The 15,826-nt window shown below is 37.0% G+C and overlaps 1 protein-coding gene across 2 annotated transcripts in view; it reads left to right on the top strand.

Annotated features, from left to right (window-relative positions):
* The window catches only part of dync2h1 (dynein cytoplasmic 2 heavy chain 1), a 310,791-nt gene that overhangs the window by 123,609 nt on the left and 171,356 nt on the right, over window positions 1-15,826 (top strand). For both annotated transcript variants that reach the window (XM_078402527.1, XM_078402526.1), the window contains exons 59-66: window positions 216-339; window positions 575-696; window positions 1,558-1,644; window positions 2,949-3,075; window positions 5,128-5,269; window positions 7,319-7,428; window positions 9,931-10,029; window positions 15,543-15,666. In XM_078402527.1, coding sequence (XP_078258653.1) covers window positions 216-339; window positions 575-696; window positions 1,558-1,644; window positions 2,949-3,075; window positions 5,128-5,269; window positions 7,319-7,428; window positions 9,931-10,029; window positions 15,543-15,666 — 935 coding nt within the window. The remainder of the gene's footprint in view (window positions 1-215; window positions 340-574; window positions 697-1,557; window positions 1,645-2,948; window positions 3,076-5,127; window positions 5,270-7,318; window positions 7,429-9,930; window positions 10,030-15,542; window positions 15,667-15,826) is intronic.

Below are 15,826 nucleotides of genomic sequence, written 5' to 3'. Positions count from 1 at the left end.
CTCGGTACATCTGACAATAAACTAAACTATTTTTCAAATAACTTTTTGAAATGATGTCAGGTAGATTACCAGCACAATTTTTAAAACAGAAAAACGGAACAGAAGAATTTAAAGGCCATATTGTATAAACAGAATATAATTTGCAAAGTATGTTATATAATGATTTGAAAAATGAACTGCTTTTTAATGCTTAATTTTAACTTTGGCCCTTATAGTTTCTTGGCAAAACGGGGAGTGAGAGAGGAGATTGCAACCTTTGATGCCTGGAATATCAGCAAGGAAATCCGAGAGAGTGTAGAAGGGCTTTTGCAGAAGAACAGTGGCTCTTTTGACCCAAAGGTATTATCAATAATAATGGGTTTTGTTTTGTGACAGCTTATTGGAGACAATTAAATGAATGACAATTTAGACCTAAAATGTAGAATCAACAATTTGCTTATTAAATTCCCTTGGCGGAACAATGAAGGTCTTGGTTATTTGTTTTTTCTCCTGCTGTTGTGTGGTCTAAGCCTCAATTTATGTTTTATGTGCATTTATTTGATAAATTTGCTATGGATTCAAAATTAATTCACAGAATGCAAAGCGTGCCAGTGCTGCCGCAGCTCCTTTGGCTGCCTGGGTTCGAGCTAATGTGAAATATTCATATGTCCTGGAAAAGATTCAACCTCTGGAAAAAGAACAAGCTACACTGATCGAGTGAGTAATTCAGGATCGGGGTATTAACTTTAAGTTTACATAGTTTAAGAAGTCATTTCTGTACACTTCTGGAAAATGTCACCTACTGCAATCATAATACTTTTATGGCAATACTAATACATTAAGTGTTTAAATTGAAATGTCAGAAATGCCCATCCCAGAATGTATATCATTTCAGTGACTTTAAAATTTTAAACTTTATTTTGTGGACATTAATTACAATTGAAAGTGAATTAAATGACAGAATTATAGAAGATAACAGAATGCTCAGAGCAAAGTTTATAAATTGATTTACTTAACCACAGTCTATGATCTTGAGAGTTTGTGGTGAGTTACTTAGTCCATCCTTTTATGGCCATAATGATGGAGAGAGTGAAACTTGAATGCAGCATCAGATCCATTGATAAATAATAATAATAATAATGCATTTTATTTATATAGCGCTTTTCATATACTCAAAGACGCTTTACAGAGAATGTAAATGAACTAGGTAATGTTGAATTGATGAGTATTGTGACTCTATTGCTCCATTTTTGATTGTAAAGTATTTCTGGGAATGTTATTGCATTGGTGAAACCAAACAAAGTCTATTGCTTGAATTGTGATAAGTGGCGGGGGAAGGAATGTAAAAAAAGTTGTATTTTCCCTACACAGAATTGTTTCAAATATGCTCTTCTTGTACCTTTACATTTTTTTCATAACATTTCATCATGATGCCAATTACTTGATAGCTTAATAACCTGATGTTTAGTGTGGCATTGTATTTAATAGTATTTCATATAAATCAAGTGAATTATTTTGTTTCTCATACCAAAATAATTTTCAGTGGATGTGTCTAAGTTTCTTCTTCTTCTTGTCCAGAAACCTAAATAAAACAGAAGAAAAGAAACAGAATCTTGAAAGCAAGCTCCATAGCGTGGGACGGAAAGTGACTGAACTTAAAGAAAAGTAAATTTATTTCAATTCATTTTTTGGAAAATTATATAAAAATAAATATAAAAACGTACAAGTTTCTGATACAGAAAACTCTTTCTCCATATAATTTCTTATCTTTTCGAGAACAATCCAAAATTAATGACACATTTCGCATAATCTTCCGAATTACCCAGCTTCAGATATTTATCTAGTATTACCTTAACAAAAGCAGCGATGTTTGTTTCAATTAACCCCTAAGGCAAAGCATGGCTTAATCTCCCTCATAAATGCATAGTGTCAGAATTATACAACACAGAAATGGGCTCCATTCAAACTCGTCAATGCCAACCAAGATATCTATGCGATGGTTTCCATTTTCCTATGTTTGGCCTTTTCCTCTCTAAACCTTTCCTGTACATGTGACTTAGCTGAATGTCTTTTAAATTATGTAATTGTAACTGCCTCTACAGCTTCCTTTTATAACATCCCTTATATCCACCATCTTCTTTGAAAAGTTGTCCCTTATATCCTTTTTAAATCTTTCCCCCCTCACCTTAATGTTTTAGACTCCCTTGCTCTGGGAAAAAGACAGTCCATTCATCCTATCTATGCCCCTCATGATGGCATACACCTCTATAAGGTCAACTCTCAACATATATAACATCCAAATTGGTAATATAGATGATAATCAACAGTACGCCCAGCACCAATCCCTGTGGCACACCACTGGTCACAGATTACCAGTTTGAATAATGACCACCCACACCACCCTCCACTGAGGCAAAAACACTCACCATTCTCCTGTGGCTCCACATACACACACACGATTATATGATGCTTAAGGAGATCTATTTTCTCCCTGGTTATCTTTTTGCTCTTAATATGCTTGTAGATTCTCTTAAGATTCTGTGTTACCTTTTTTGCCAAAGCTGTCTCATGTCCTCTTTGTGCCCACCTGATTTCCCTCTTGCGTGGATTCCTAAATCTCTTATCCACCTCTTGGGATTCATTTGGTTACAGCTGTCTATACCTGGCATGTGCCTCTTTCTTGTTCCTGACCAGTGCCTCAATATCCCCTGACAACCAGGGTTTCCTAATTCTGTCAACTTTCTGTAACTTGCCCAGCCTCATTTTGCAACAGGACATTTTGCCCCTCTTTCTAATTGAGCCATCTACATATTGTTTGTAATAATATTCCTGGAAACATTTAATAAATTCCACCCATCCAAGCACTACGGAAGTCCCAGGCAATATTAGGGAAGTTGAAATCACTTACTATTAATGCCCTATTATTCTTATAGCTACGTGTGAAATTTGTTGCATAATTTACTTGGCAGGTTCCAAATCAGAACAACTGAAGCAGCTAAACTGGAAGCAGAAGTAAATAAAGCTCAGGAGACCATAGAGGCAGCTGAAAAACTGATTGGGCAGCTTGATGGGGAACACAAAAGATGGATTACGCAAGTAAGTTCCAACTTTGAAATTAGATAAAATATTTCAGATTATTATATTAGGGTAGTTTTCTAGCTGGTGTAATTTTCAATATCATATGGCTCAATACTTGACAAGGGATGTCTGTAAAGGAATATAATTTATTTAATTAGTTGATGTAATGCACAGTTTATAATTTAGGTAAATCTGATGTTAAGATTTATTGCTTATGATTGGCATACATCACAAGTGAATGTCATGCTTTTTAAAAATGTTGCTTTGCATTCTAATACAGTTAATACAGTGACCCAATCTTCTCTTTGATGAAGACTACAGTTCCAAATAGTGACTGAGTCAAGATTATCATCTGAACATTGAATAATTTTGCAAAAATTGAAATTGACTATAATCTTAACAAAATCAGCCAGTGTGCTAATCCAATGGGCACCGGCAGATGGATTTCCAATCAGCAAATCTGTGAATCACTACCAAGGATGATGGGAATGTGGGAGTTGAGATTGCAATCTGATCTGCTATGATGTTATGGATTAGAGATGGAGCAAACAAGCCTACTCCTCCTGCACTCTTAGCCCTTTTCTGCTCTTCTCCCCTCCGCCTTTCGCTGTATTTTAAAATCTGCTTGTCACATTTCTGATGAAAGGCCAAATAACAAATGCTTTCTCCATTGATAAACATCCTCAAATGCATCTTCTACTGCATGCAAAACCTTCCAAATACATCTGATAGTAAATCCTAATCACTAATCTTTGTAGTGCAAACAGAAAATGCAGCCAAAACTCAGTTGATCAGACAGCACCTCTGGGAAACATTTAACAGTTCAGGTCTGGGACTCTACATCAGAACTTTGCAATTTGAATTCTAATGACAGGTCCCAGACCTGAAATGCTTTGTTTTCTTTTTTTCAGGTGCTAACTGATTTCCTGAATTTTAACTGCATTTCTTGTTTGTATTTCAGATTTCCAGCATTCACAATTTTCTTTTTGAGTTCCATCCATCCCTCCAATGCTTAGATAGACACAAAAGGCTGGAGTAATTCAGCGGGACAGGCAGCATCTCTGAAGAGAAGGAATCGGTGATGTTTCGGGTCGAGACCCTTCTCCAATGCTTAGTAGGATGGCCTATAAATCCTTGACTCCAGTGCAAATAATCAACCTTATTTTAACTATTAGTTTTCAAATCTCTTCGCGTTCAAAGACCTAAGCACATGTTACACTTAATACCTTTCTTCCAGTGGTCTGATCCTCCTCTTTACTGTATCATCTGTGACCTATCCTTAATTCCTCATGCTCTCTGGACAGGAATGATCTTATCATTTTGTACTTTTTGATTATGACATTTTTTGCAAACTTCAGTGCATTTTATCAAAATACTGCTTGAATCATGCCTTCAACTTTCTCCATGAAATGCATTTGCACCTTTTAATACCTTAAAGGTACTTCCAAAATCATAGGTGTACATAAATAAAAGGCATTTAAATAAACAGATTGTCAAATTAGATGCCTCGCAGTTATTAAATCTTAGCGACATCCTTGGGAATAAGCCTAATGCAAACTGGTGAAAGAAAATGTTCCTTTTTTAAATACTATTAAATTAAATTTCAACATAATCTTTTGAAAGATATTAAACATGATAAATGTTAAATTAGTCTTGGGGCTTTAATATTAACATTGAATTTGAATTTTATAAACCATAAATTACCTGGATTTTATAATTAACTGGTCTCACTTTAGTTTTAACTGCTCTGAGCCTGAGAAACGCTAACATTATTGCATTTAGTATTAGGATTGAAAGATGAAAAGATAGCTAAGTTCCAATTGTCCATTTGTTTCCATTATATTGGTGTAAATGTCATATGAAGATTATATTGTGCTCAGCTGTGGGTTTTAGCTAGACCAACAGTGCCGCTCCCAGCCAAGCTTTCCTAGTGCATATTAAATCGTCTGCCTGGTGACATCATGAGAATTCAGTATTGAATGATAAACACTTGACCAATTTCACAGAGCAGCTTGTGTCAGGGAAAATGTAGTAAATGAATTTTCAATGTTTAAAAAATATTTTTTCTAGGTTGCAGAGATCATAGAAGAGCTGAATACTTTGCCAAAGAGGGCACAATTAGCTGCTGCTTTTATCACCTATTTGTCTGCAGCTCAAGAAGATCAGAGAAAAGCTAGTTTGGAGGAATGGATTAAATCATCAGGCCTTCAAAGTAAATATCGTATCTGTTATTAAATTTGTAATCAAATGATTTTACATGTTGTTGAAACACATTCATTCTGTCCTCTGTTGAAATAGTCATAAAACATTTAATTATATTTCACTTATTTAGTTTTAGTTGTAGAGATACAGCATGGAAACAGGCCCTTTTAATTATATTTCACTTATTTAGTTTTAGTTGTACAGATACAGCATGAAAACAGGCCCTTTACCCCATCAAGTCCACGCTGACCATTGTTCACACAGTTCTATGTTATCCCTCTTTCTCATCCACTCCCTACACATTGGGGGCAATGTGCAGAGGCCAATTAACCTACAAACCCACATGTCTTTGGGATGTGGGAGGAAACCGGAGCACCTGGAGGAAACCCACGGAATCACAGGAGAATGTGCAAACTCCACACAGACAGCCTAATACATATATTGTAAATACTATAAAATAATATAAATTATAAATACATTATATACAATATTTAAATTAAATATGATTAAATATTATTCCAGAAACCAGAAAGAATAAAATAAACTGCTTGTTTTTTGTGTTAAATTGTTACCAACATTTTCAAACAGATGGCTTTAAAATATTGTGCTTATAAATTACTGTGCTGAACCATTACTTACTAGTAAGTACTAATAAGCCATTAGAGATTCCATTACTTTAAGAGTAAATTTATCATTTAAACGATGCAAAATTATTGAGTCACTTAAACTAAATTTTTCGATATTCAATGGCATACATAGGCAGTTATCCTGAACATGGGGAAGTAAATAGTTTTTATTCATCATGTAGTCTCGCTACATAGCCTATCATTGTCAGAAATAAGGACATGTTGCGACTACATTTAAGCACCTGCTGTCAGATGGAAGTATTACTTATTGCTCCTTTTGACTAGGATCCTGTGTAGCAGTTCGTTCATAAGCATTGCTTGTTCCATTTTTTAGATATAATTAACTAGAATTAGCCTAACTGAGAGGAGGCATATATGGGAAGATTCTGATGTATCCAAAATCATGAATAGTTTTGATAAGTAATCTAGGGAAAATTATATCCAGTGAAAGAGAGTTCAATAACTGTAATACAGAGATTTAAGATGATTGTTCAGAGAACTAGAGGCAAAATAGAAAATCTTTCTTGTATGTGTTGTTAGTATGGTTTGGACTATGTTGCTTAAAAGCATCAAATTCAACAATAAGTTTGAAAATTTGAATAAATTAAAGAAAGACCTCCATTTATACATTTTAATATTTTGAATAAATAATTCTAGGATAATAGGAAAAGAACAGGGTGATGAGATGAATTGGAGAGCTTAACCATAGAGCCAGCACTGTGACTGTGGATATTTATTAATCATCTCATTATATGCTTATATGTGCCAGCTGAGAATAAACAGCAATTACATTCTCACCACTGTGCAAAGAAAAGTATCCCTTTGCAAAACTAGGGTAGCAACTCTTTAGTTGTCATTCATTTCCTCCTCCTCTTCTTCATTATATCTTTTGCTGAGTCAAGTGTTTTTCTTACAATTCTTACCATGACCAATAAACGGAACAATGACACGAGGAGCTCGAGAAGTTCTGATAGTAGATAAACATAAAGAATAGGAGCTGGTATATTTGATGTATTTGTTGTTGAAAATGTTAGAGCATTTCTGTTGAACATGAAGCATAGCAAGTTGGAATGTGTAGGAAGGAACTGCAGATGCTGGTTTAAACCTAAGATAGGCGCGAAAAGCTGGAGTAACTCTTTACCATCGTTACTATTTTGCATATCTTCCATTCATTGTTCTTTATCTCTCTACATCATTGTCAATATCTCTCTTTTCCCTTATCCCTAACCAGTCTGAAGAAGAGTCTCTTCTCTTCAGAGATGCTGCCTGTCCCACTGAGTTACTCCAGCTTTTTGTGTCTAGAGCAGGTTGGAAGGTGGGGAAAATGGGGACTTTAATAATGGTTGTTTGAGGGGAGGGCTGGATGAGATAAGATGTATTTAGAAAATGTAACAAACCATGGACCACATGGCTGTGCCTTTGTATTTGCATAGAATTCGATCTCCGTCGTTTCCTCTGCACTGAAAGTGAGCAGTTGATATGGAAGAGTGAAGGATTACCTTCTGATGACCTGTCCGTAGAGAATGCTCTAGTCATTTTGCAGGTACTTTAACACACTTGCTTTCCTTGATTACAAACATTGGAATGTTACGTTTATTCTTTAGCGATAACATCTTTCTGCGAATGCTGGTTTATACCGAAGATAAAAATGGTAAAAATGAATTTCAACGTTTTTTGCCCTTGAGAAAACAGAAATGCAATGCAGTATTGAAGTTACAGTTACTTTTCCATACAAAGAGGGCAGGATTTTATTTATTCATTTGTCTGGGCTAAGGTGTTTCCGGCGAGGTCAGTGTTTGTTTCTCATCCTTGATTATGTGTGCTAAGGTGGTGGTAAGGCACCGCTTTAGACTTCTGCAGTCCTCTTGATGAAAGTTGCTGTTGGGGAGGGAATTCTAGAATTTGTGGAGGATACAAGGAACTGCAGATGCTGGTTTACAAAAACAGACACAAAGTGCTGGGGTAACTCAGTGCATCAGGCAGTATCTCTGGAGAAGTGACGTTTCAGGTTGAATTTATACCTGGTGACTATGAAGGACCAGCAATATATTCCTGAGTTTGGATGGTGTGTGAATTCAAGGGGAACAGTAGGTATTTGTTGGCCTTGCCTTTGTTAGTTGGAGGTTATGGGTTTGTGAGGTGGTTTTAGACTTGTTCAAGTGGGAATGTATAGTGCATTTAGTGGCCATCATTGCAACTGGTGGAGGGCATGAATGTTTAGGGTGCTTGCTTTGCTCTCTGGAGTGTTGTTGAAGATTGCCTTTATTACCCACATGGAGCAACCTGCTTGCTGAAAGCCTTTCATTGGTGCGAGCCACAGCACTTGCTTGTCCAACCATCATTTCAGAGAACCATCCATCTGGGGATGCGCAGATGATCCCAGTACAACATGGTTCCCTAACTAATAATCCTAAATTAATCTTTCACTGACCAAAGTATGCGGGGAATTTAATAGATAACATTTTTTTAAACACAATCAAGTACTTATCCCTTCATTATTTCTACTATGGGGACGGCACAGTGGTGCAGCGGGAGGGCGGCACTGTGGCGCAGCGGTAGAGTTGCTGCATTACAGTGCTTGCAGCGCCGGAGACCCGGGTTTGATCCCGATTACGGGGTTTGTACGTTCTCCCCGTGACCTTCATGGGTTTTCTCCGAGATCTTCGGTTTCCTCCCACACTCCAAAGAAGTGCAGGTTTGTAGGTTAATTGACTTGGTATAAATATAAAATATTGTCCCTAGTGTGTGTAGGATAGTGTTCATGTGTGGGGAGTACTGGTCAGTGTGGACTCGGTGGGCCGAAGGGTCTCTTTCTGCGCTGTATCTCTAAACTAAACTAAACTAAAACTATAATTCAAAATATAGTACAGTCTAAGTGTTGATTTTATCCAGCTACTAGGATGGGATTAAAACTTTCTTTTGGTTGCTTGTTCTGTTAGGTAATCATATCTCTATTTTAAAATTCTTTGCTCTTTATTCTGCTTTCTACTTCAAAGGTATTACTGCTGTATTGGCTGAATATATTATTTCTGTAATATTGGTCATACCTTTTAGAATTTCAGCATTCACTCTTCGCAGTGGACCAATGGCTTTAAATTTTTTACAATAGAAGTTTGTTACATTTGTATTCTTCTCTGACTTCAACAATTTTCCTTGTAGCCAAAATGATCCATTTGTAACTTGATCCTGTTTATTTGAAATGATCTGTATTTTGTCATTTCATATATGAATGACTTGCTTCCAATGCAACAAATCCACTTTGCACGTTATAAAAACTGACATTATTTTTAGTTGGAGACATAACATTTCTGATCTTGAAGCTGCTGCAAGATGAATATCTATTCAATTTGTAGTATAAGGTGTGGTTACCTCAGCAGCCAGATAGTTATGTCTATTGACAGTTGTAGTCATTCAGTGTTTACAGTTCTGCGATATTTTAATTCACCATGTGTTTCATTTGATTGAAATATCTTTACAAACATTTATTATCATGGAACGTTTATATCTAGTGAAAACACAGTGGAGGTATCAATTTTATTGAAAGTATATTAGATTGCATAAGTTTATATCATTTATTATTTAGTTTGTAAAGCATTCATTAGCTCTAAATTATAGGTAAATATTAATTATTAACAAATTATAGATGTATTTTTATGATATTTTATTTGTATATTTAAATATCTTGATTACAACACATGGAAGCTAGTTTACAGGTCTTAAATACAAAAGATTAATGTTATGCTGAGATCAACAATCAATTATAGCAGTTTGTTGAGTTTTGCTTAAACTTTTGTCAAATAAAAAATATAGCTCAGGGACTTTGAATTAGCCAAGCAAATTACACATCGATGCATACGTTAATTGATAAAGTATTATAATAGATTAAATATGTTTTTCCATTTTCAGTTGTGATAGTTGCCAACTTAGTAGCACAGAGAAATAATGAGCTTATCTTTGCTGCATTAACATGTCTTCAAAAATGCTTATGTTTTACTTCCTCTTTCCAAATGATTTTTTGATAACAATACTGCTTTTCTTTTCACAGAGTAAAGTATGTCCATTCTTAATAGATCCCTCTTCACGCGCCACTGAATGGTTAAAGCGTCACCTGAAGGAGGCACGTCTAGAAGTTATTAACCAACAGGTATTCATTCTTGCGATGTTGACAGTCAATTATTTTATATAATGTATAAAAGGTAGACAGCGACACTTGGATCATAAAGGTAACTCAAGATCCTTGGAAGAACTTGAAAAATATGTACTGTACAGTGAAGCAACCTACGTATTTGTCCATTATCATCTACTGCCAAACAATTGATAGAGTTGCTGACAGCTAAGTTAATTGATTCTTGTAAAATCATAGACTGTTTGTTCAGGATACTTAAGTTCCATAATTTTATATTTGTTTCCATTTTTTTTCTTTCCCTGTAAAATATTTTAAAAGGCAGATGAATATTACATTTTTTACTTAGTTTATTGTTTTTTGGGAAAAATGTCAGTATTCAGTCATCACTGCTGTGGCTGATGGTACACTTGAGGATATAACATTTGAAGATGCATTGATCAGGACCAAACACATAGCATGAATGTCTTGTTGCACATTATTGGGTCTTGCAGCTTGATTTCTCGCACTGACCTGCTTCAAGCGCCTTCCAAACTTGTAAAAAGGGATATCCTACCCTTCTGTTGATTGGTGATTTCTCTCGATTTTTCAATTTCTTCCATCAAGATCTCCAGTACATTGCCTCAGATAGCCTGGGCTTGCTCTCCCCCATGTTGGGCCAAACATCACATGAGTAACAGGCAAAATTGGAACAACGTACATTACATCTCAAAGCCAATTAAGAATGGACAATAGGCCTCTTATGTACATGGTACATTAGAGAGATACAGCAAGAAACAGGCGTTTTAGCCTATTGAGTCTGTGCCCAGAGTCGACCATGCATTTTGCTTGAATCTAACATTAAACCCATCTTTTTATTCCCCCACATTCTTAGCAACCACCCCTAGATACAAACTCTCCTGTACTTACAAGGGACAATTTACAGTGATCATTTAACCTAGAAACCCACACGTCTTTGGGATGTTGAAGGAAACCAGAGCACCTGGAGGAAATCCATGTGGTCACGGGGAGAATATGTAAACTCCATTTCAACAACATCTACAAGCTATGTCATTGTGCTGCTCCCATTTAAAAGATGAAGGTGAACTTTAAGGGGTAGTAGACAAATTAACATTCACCTTAACTAGCTGGCTCACACAAAATATTTCTATATCTTTTCACAATCTATTCAAGCTCAAAAATATTTTCTCTGAGAAATCTTATCCGATCAAGTAAATATCTCAAAAAACACATCTTCTTGTAAAATCATATTTTGTTTGTTCAGGATACTTAAGTTAGATAATTTCTGATTTATTTCCCAATTTTCCTTTCTCTCTGTAAACTATTTTGAAAGGTAGAGATGAAAATTTAACTTTTTATTTAGTATTTTATTTGTGCAAAGATTTTCAGTCTTTATTCAGTCATCACTGTTCTGGATACCATAGAATCCCCAAGGCAGTTGATGTTGTGAAAAGTTAAATGCCCACTATATAGATTGCTCTAACTCATTGAGCAGATTTAATTTTTTTTATTCAATCGAGGGGTGTGGGTTGCTCGGGCTGAGCTGGTATTTAAATGTTCATTCCTAATTGGCTTTGAGAAGAGTTAGAATTAAAGAGTTATAGTCAGTGTGATACAGAGTGGAAACAGGCCCTTCGGTCCAACTTGCCCACGCCACCAAATATGTCCCATCCACACTAGACCCACCTGCCTACATTTGGCCCATATCCCTCTAAACCTATCCAATCCATGTACCTGTTGAAATGTTTTTTAAACATTGTGATAGTACCTGCCTCAACTACCTCCTCAGGCAGTTCGTTCCATATACCCTGCAAATCTTATGTAAAATGTTGCCCCTCAGGCTCCTATTAAGAAAATGGTGGTGAGCTTCCTTCTTCATTGCTTGAGATGTGGGTGCACCCACAGTGCAGTTATGGAGAGACTTCCAGGATTTTGACCCAGCGACGTTGAAGGGATGGTGATAGCTTTCCAAATCAGAATGGCGTGTTGCTTGGGGGGGGAGCTTCCTTGGGGTGATGTTCCCATAATTTTACTGGTGTTGTCCTTCCAGCTGGTAGAGGTCATGGTTTGGAAGGTGCTGTCTAAGGAGAATTGGTGGGTTGCCAAAGTCCATCTGTAGATGGTATGAACTGTTGTTACTGTGCAGTGTTGGTGGAGTTAGTGAATTATTGCAGATGGAATTTTTTGAGGCCATTGCCTTTGCTGATGATGGCAATGCTTATTCCAAAATGTATTTTATTTTATTTTTATAAAGAATACTATTGCCTAAAAAATGGATTTCACCCTTTTGGAGCTTTGTGTACATTGGTAATGGCCAATTGCATCACTACAAACAATTACGGAATTTACTCAAAAGAGTTTGCTGTGGACTCAATGGGCCATGGGGCCTGTTCCCATGCTGTATCTTTAAACTAAACTGAACAAATGGGCTCAGAAAATAAGGGACTAATTAGACTGGGTAGTACACAGGTGTAACCCAGCCTAACAGCATTAGGCTGGGTTACAAAAATAATGTGCTAAAATGGGATCTGCATGGTTCTGGAGGGCCAAGGCTCAATTGAGCACAAGCTCTAACAGTTTGTTGAATTTGGATGATAACCTCTTGTTCATCATGGCAGCTGGAGAGTAGCAATACATACTTTGGCCACAAAGGAGGAGGAAGAAAGGAGCCCCCAGTTCTCTTTTAAAACAACAGCGATGTCTTTATTAGAGCTATATGTAGCAGGAGATAGAACCTCTTCATGGAGCTGGATGGGAGGCCTGAGGACCACCACAGGAAGAGGGGCCAAGAGGTGGCCATAGCTTATCACCTCCAAGTGATAACAAAGGAACAATACAAAAATATTTTTTAATATCCTCACAATGCTATGGTGAGTGCACACCATCAGTAATTTAAGTCATTGGATATGGAATTCTTTAATTGATTCATTACGACTGGCAAAGGTGGTCCTGCAATATGACAGATTACTGTGTCATCTGGCCCCAATCACTAGTGAATTATATTGCTGTGGGTTGATGTGTGGAAGTGTCACCTGATGGAGAGTATGATTTACAGGTTCCTTATGAAAAGCATGTGAAGGTATCCTGAATATCAATCTATGCCCTCTCCACACTTCTGTATTGGGAAATTAGGTGGTTGGTATTCAGTAGCCTGCCTTGTCCTCCCACTCCCCTTACTCCACCTGCCCTTTAGCCTGCATCTCTTCCTACTTACGCTCTAGATCCCAGTGACACTCTTATTTTGGCAGCCCCTGCTTTCATTATTTGGCTAGATTGTGCAGTATTTAGCGCTTAACAATACAATCATGAAGTATGGAAGCAGGCCCTTCAGTGTGTACAGTCCAGTCATCAAGTGTCTGGCTATATTAATTCTGTTTCCCAGCACTTGGCCAATATTTACAGCATATTCTATTTCAGATTGGAAGTATTTGCACCACTTCACTTTTGCCTCTTTCCAAGGGGAATTGCTGCATCATTGCTATTGGATCATTGTGCGTATTTTGATCTGTTTACCCAAGAAAATATCTTCCTGCCATAGAGGGGTATACTGAAGCGGAACCAGACTTTCTCCTGGGATAGCAAGATTGCCATATGAGGAGAAATTAGGTTTTTATTCACCAGGATTTAGAAGAATGGGAAAGGATGTAATTGCAAATTTCTTCAGGGCTAGATATACAGGATGTGGGGAGAATGTTTCCTCTGCTGGACAGCTTCAGATTACAGTGCCATAGGACAGAGTTGAGGAGACATTTCTTAATTCAGAGACCAACTTGCTGAATATATACAAGAAAGAAAATTTCTCGACAGAAAATCATCAAGGGGTATGGGATGAGAGCAGGAATAAGACATCAAGAAGGAGGATAAGCTATCCTTGCTGGCAGAGTAAACTCAAATGGTCTACTCTTATTTTCTTTTTTTTTCTATCTTCAGACTAAATGGTTTACTTACAAGCTTTTATATCAACAAGAAATCTATTATTATCGACCATTGGGTTATCAATAGGGTCTATCTCTTATTTTCAACATTTCCATCTTCAGACTAAATGGTTTCTTTTTTAAAGACTATTAATGCTATTTATAAGCCTTTATTTACAAGCCCATCTTTATCATCTACTACATAATTTCCTGTAGATTTTTGTGACATAGAAACAACAACTGACAATCATACAGAGTAATAACAATAGCTAGAAAGATTGTGTAAAGCTCATGCCCTCAACTAATGGCATTTTGTGAATTTTGACCCACAAATGTACATGCGTGTCAGGGCTGCAGCTTTGGTCCGGTAAGGGTCATTGTAGCTGTCACATCACATATTGCTGCAGGGAAGCTATTGTAATACACTGTAAAAGAAATTGCGGCTATTACTAATCTTGACAATAATTTGCCCCGAGTCTCTTTCTCATCTGGGAAGATGTAATTTACAGAAACTGAATTTACTTGCTTGTTCATTTTCTAGCTAGATTGACTTGACATGAACTAACTAGATGGGATGCCCTCATATCAAGAAAGTCTCCTGTGCCATCAGAGTGTTTATTAGGATCTCCAGGCCTATTCAATAAAAGGGAGTCTGTATCCTCTTTACCCTGGGAACAATGCGATTCTGACCAGCAGTGCACCAGCAGTACGTAAAGGAGGGAACTTTTCAAATGCTACGGATAATGTATTTGCACTACTGACACTCATCTCATTCAAAACCTATCTTTATCACAATCTAGTCAAAACTGCTAGTCGAAATACTTAAGTAATTGTGGAAGTTGTGAAATTGTATGTGCAGTACCTAATGAAGGGGATAATCGTGCTGTGCAGATTTGCATATTATTTAATCCTGAAAACAATTTTACTGAGAAATCTGCTTACCATGTAAGCTTTTGACAATCTAATTTGAATGTTGGTAAGTTTTATTTTGTACAGCATTTCAAAAAGTTGAACGTTTGTTTCACTGGGCTACGCATTTCATAGGAACAATGCTGTCAAGCTGGAAAGAGTGCAGCGAAGATTTACGAGGATGTTGCCAGGACTTGAGGGCCTGAGCTATAGGGAGCGTGGGAGGATGAGGTCATCTTATAGAGGTGTATAAGATCATGAGGGGAATAGATGGGGTAGATGCATAGAGACTTTTACCCAGACATGGGGAATCAAGAACTAGCGGACATAGGTTTAAAGTGAGAGGGGAAATATTTAATAGGAATCTGAGAGGCAACTTTTTCACACAGAGGTCGGTGGGTATGTGGAATGACCTACCAGAGGAGGTGGCTGAGGCAGAAAATATAACACCGTTTAAAAGACATTTAGACAGGTACATGGATAGGAAAGGATTAGAGGGATATGGGCCATATGCAGGCAAGTGAGACTAGTGTAGATAGGGCACCTTGGTCGGCATGGGCAAGCTGAGCCGAAGGGACTGCTTCCATGCTGTATGACTCTATATACATAGTCTCCAGTTTGATTAGTTTAGTTTAAAGTTACAGTGTTATATACCTAACCCGATTGTCGTATTAAATACCTAACTATTTGTGCTTATGACCAACTGTATAGGATTCTAATTTCATCACGGCGGTAGAGTTGGCAGTACGTTTTGGGAAGACACTAATCATACAAGAGATGGATGGTGTTGAGGCGGTACTATACCCACTGCTGAGAAGGGACCTTATTGCTCAGGGTAAGATTTTGACTTGCTTTTGGATAAAGTTTTAGGTTTCATGAACACATCAATTAAAGTGATAGAATAAATACAGAAAATGTCGGAAAAACACAGCAAGTCAGGCACATCTGTGGAAAGAGAAGCACACAATGTTTTGGTGCAGTTTTGGGGTTGTTTC

This window comes from Rhinoraja longicauda, chromosome 7 (assembly GCF_053455715.1).
Source record: "Rhinoraja longicauda isolate Sanriku21f chromosome 7, sRhiLon1.1, whole genome shotgun sequence".
In the NCBI taxonomy this organism is placed as follows: domain Eukaryota; kingdom Metazoa; phylum Chordata; class Chondrichthyes; order Rajiformes; family Arhynchobatidae; genus Rhinoraja; species Rhinoraja longicauda.
This window is presented reverse-complemented; position numbering and strand designations above follow the sequence as displayed.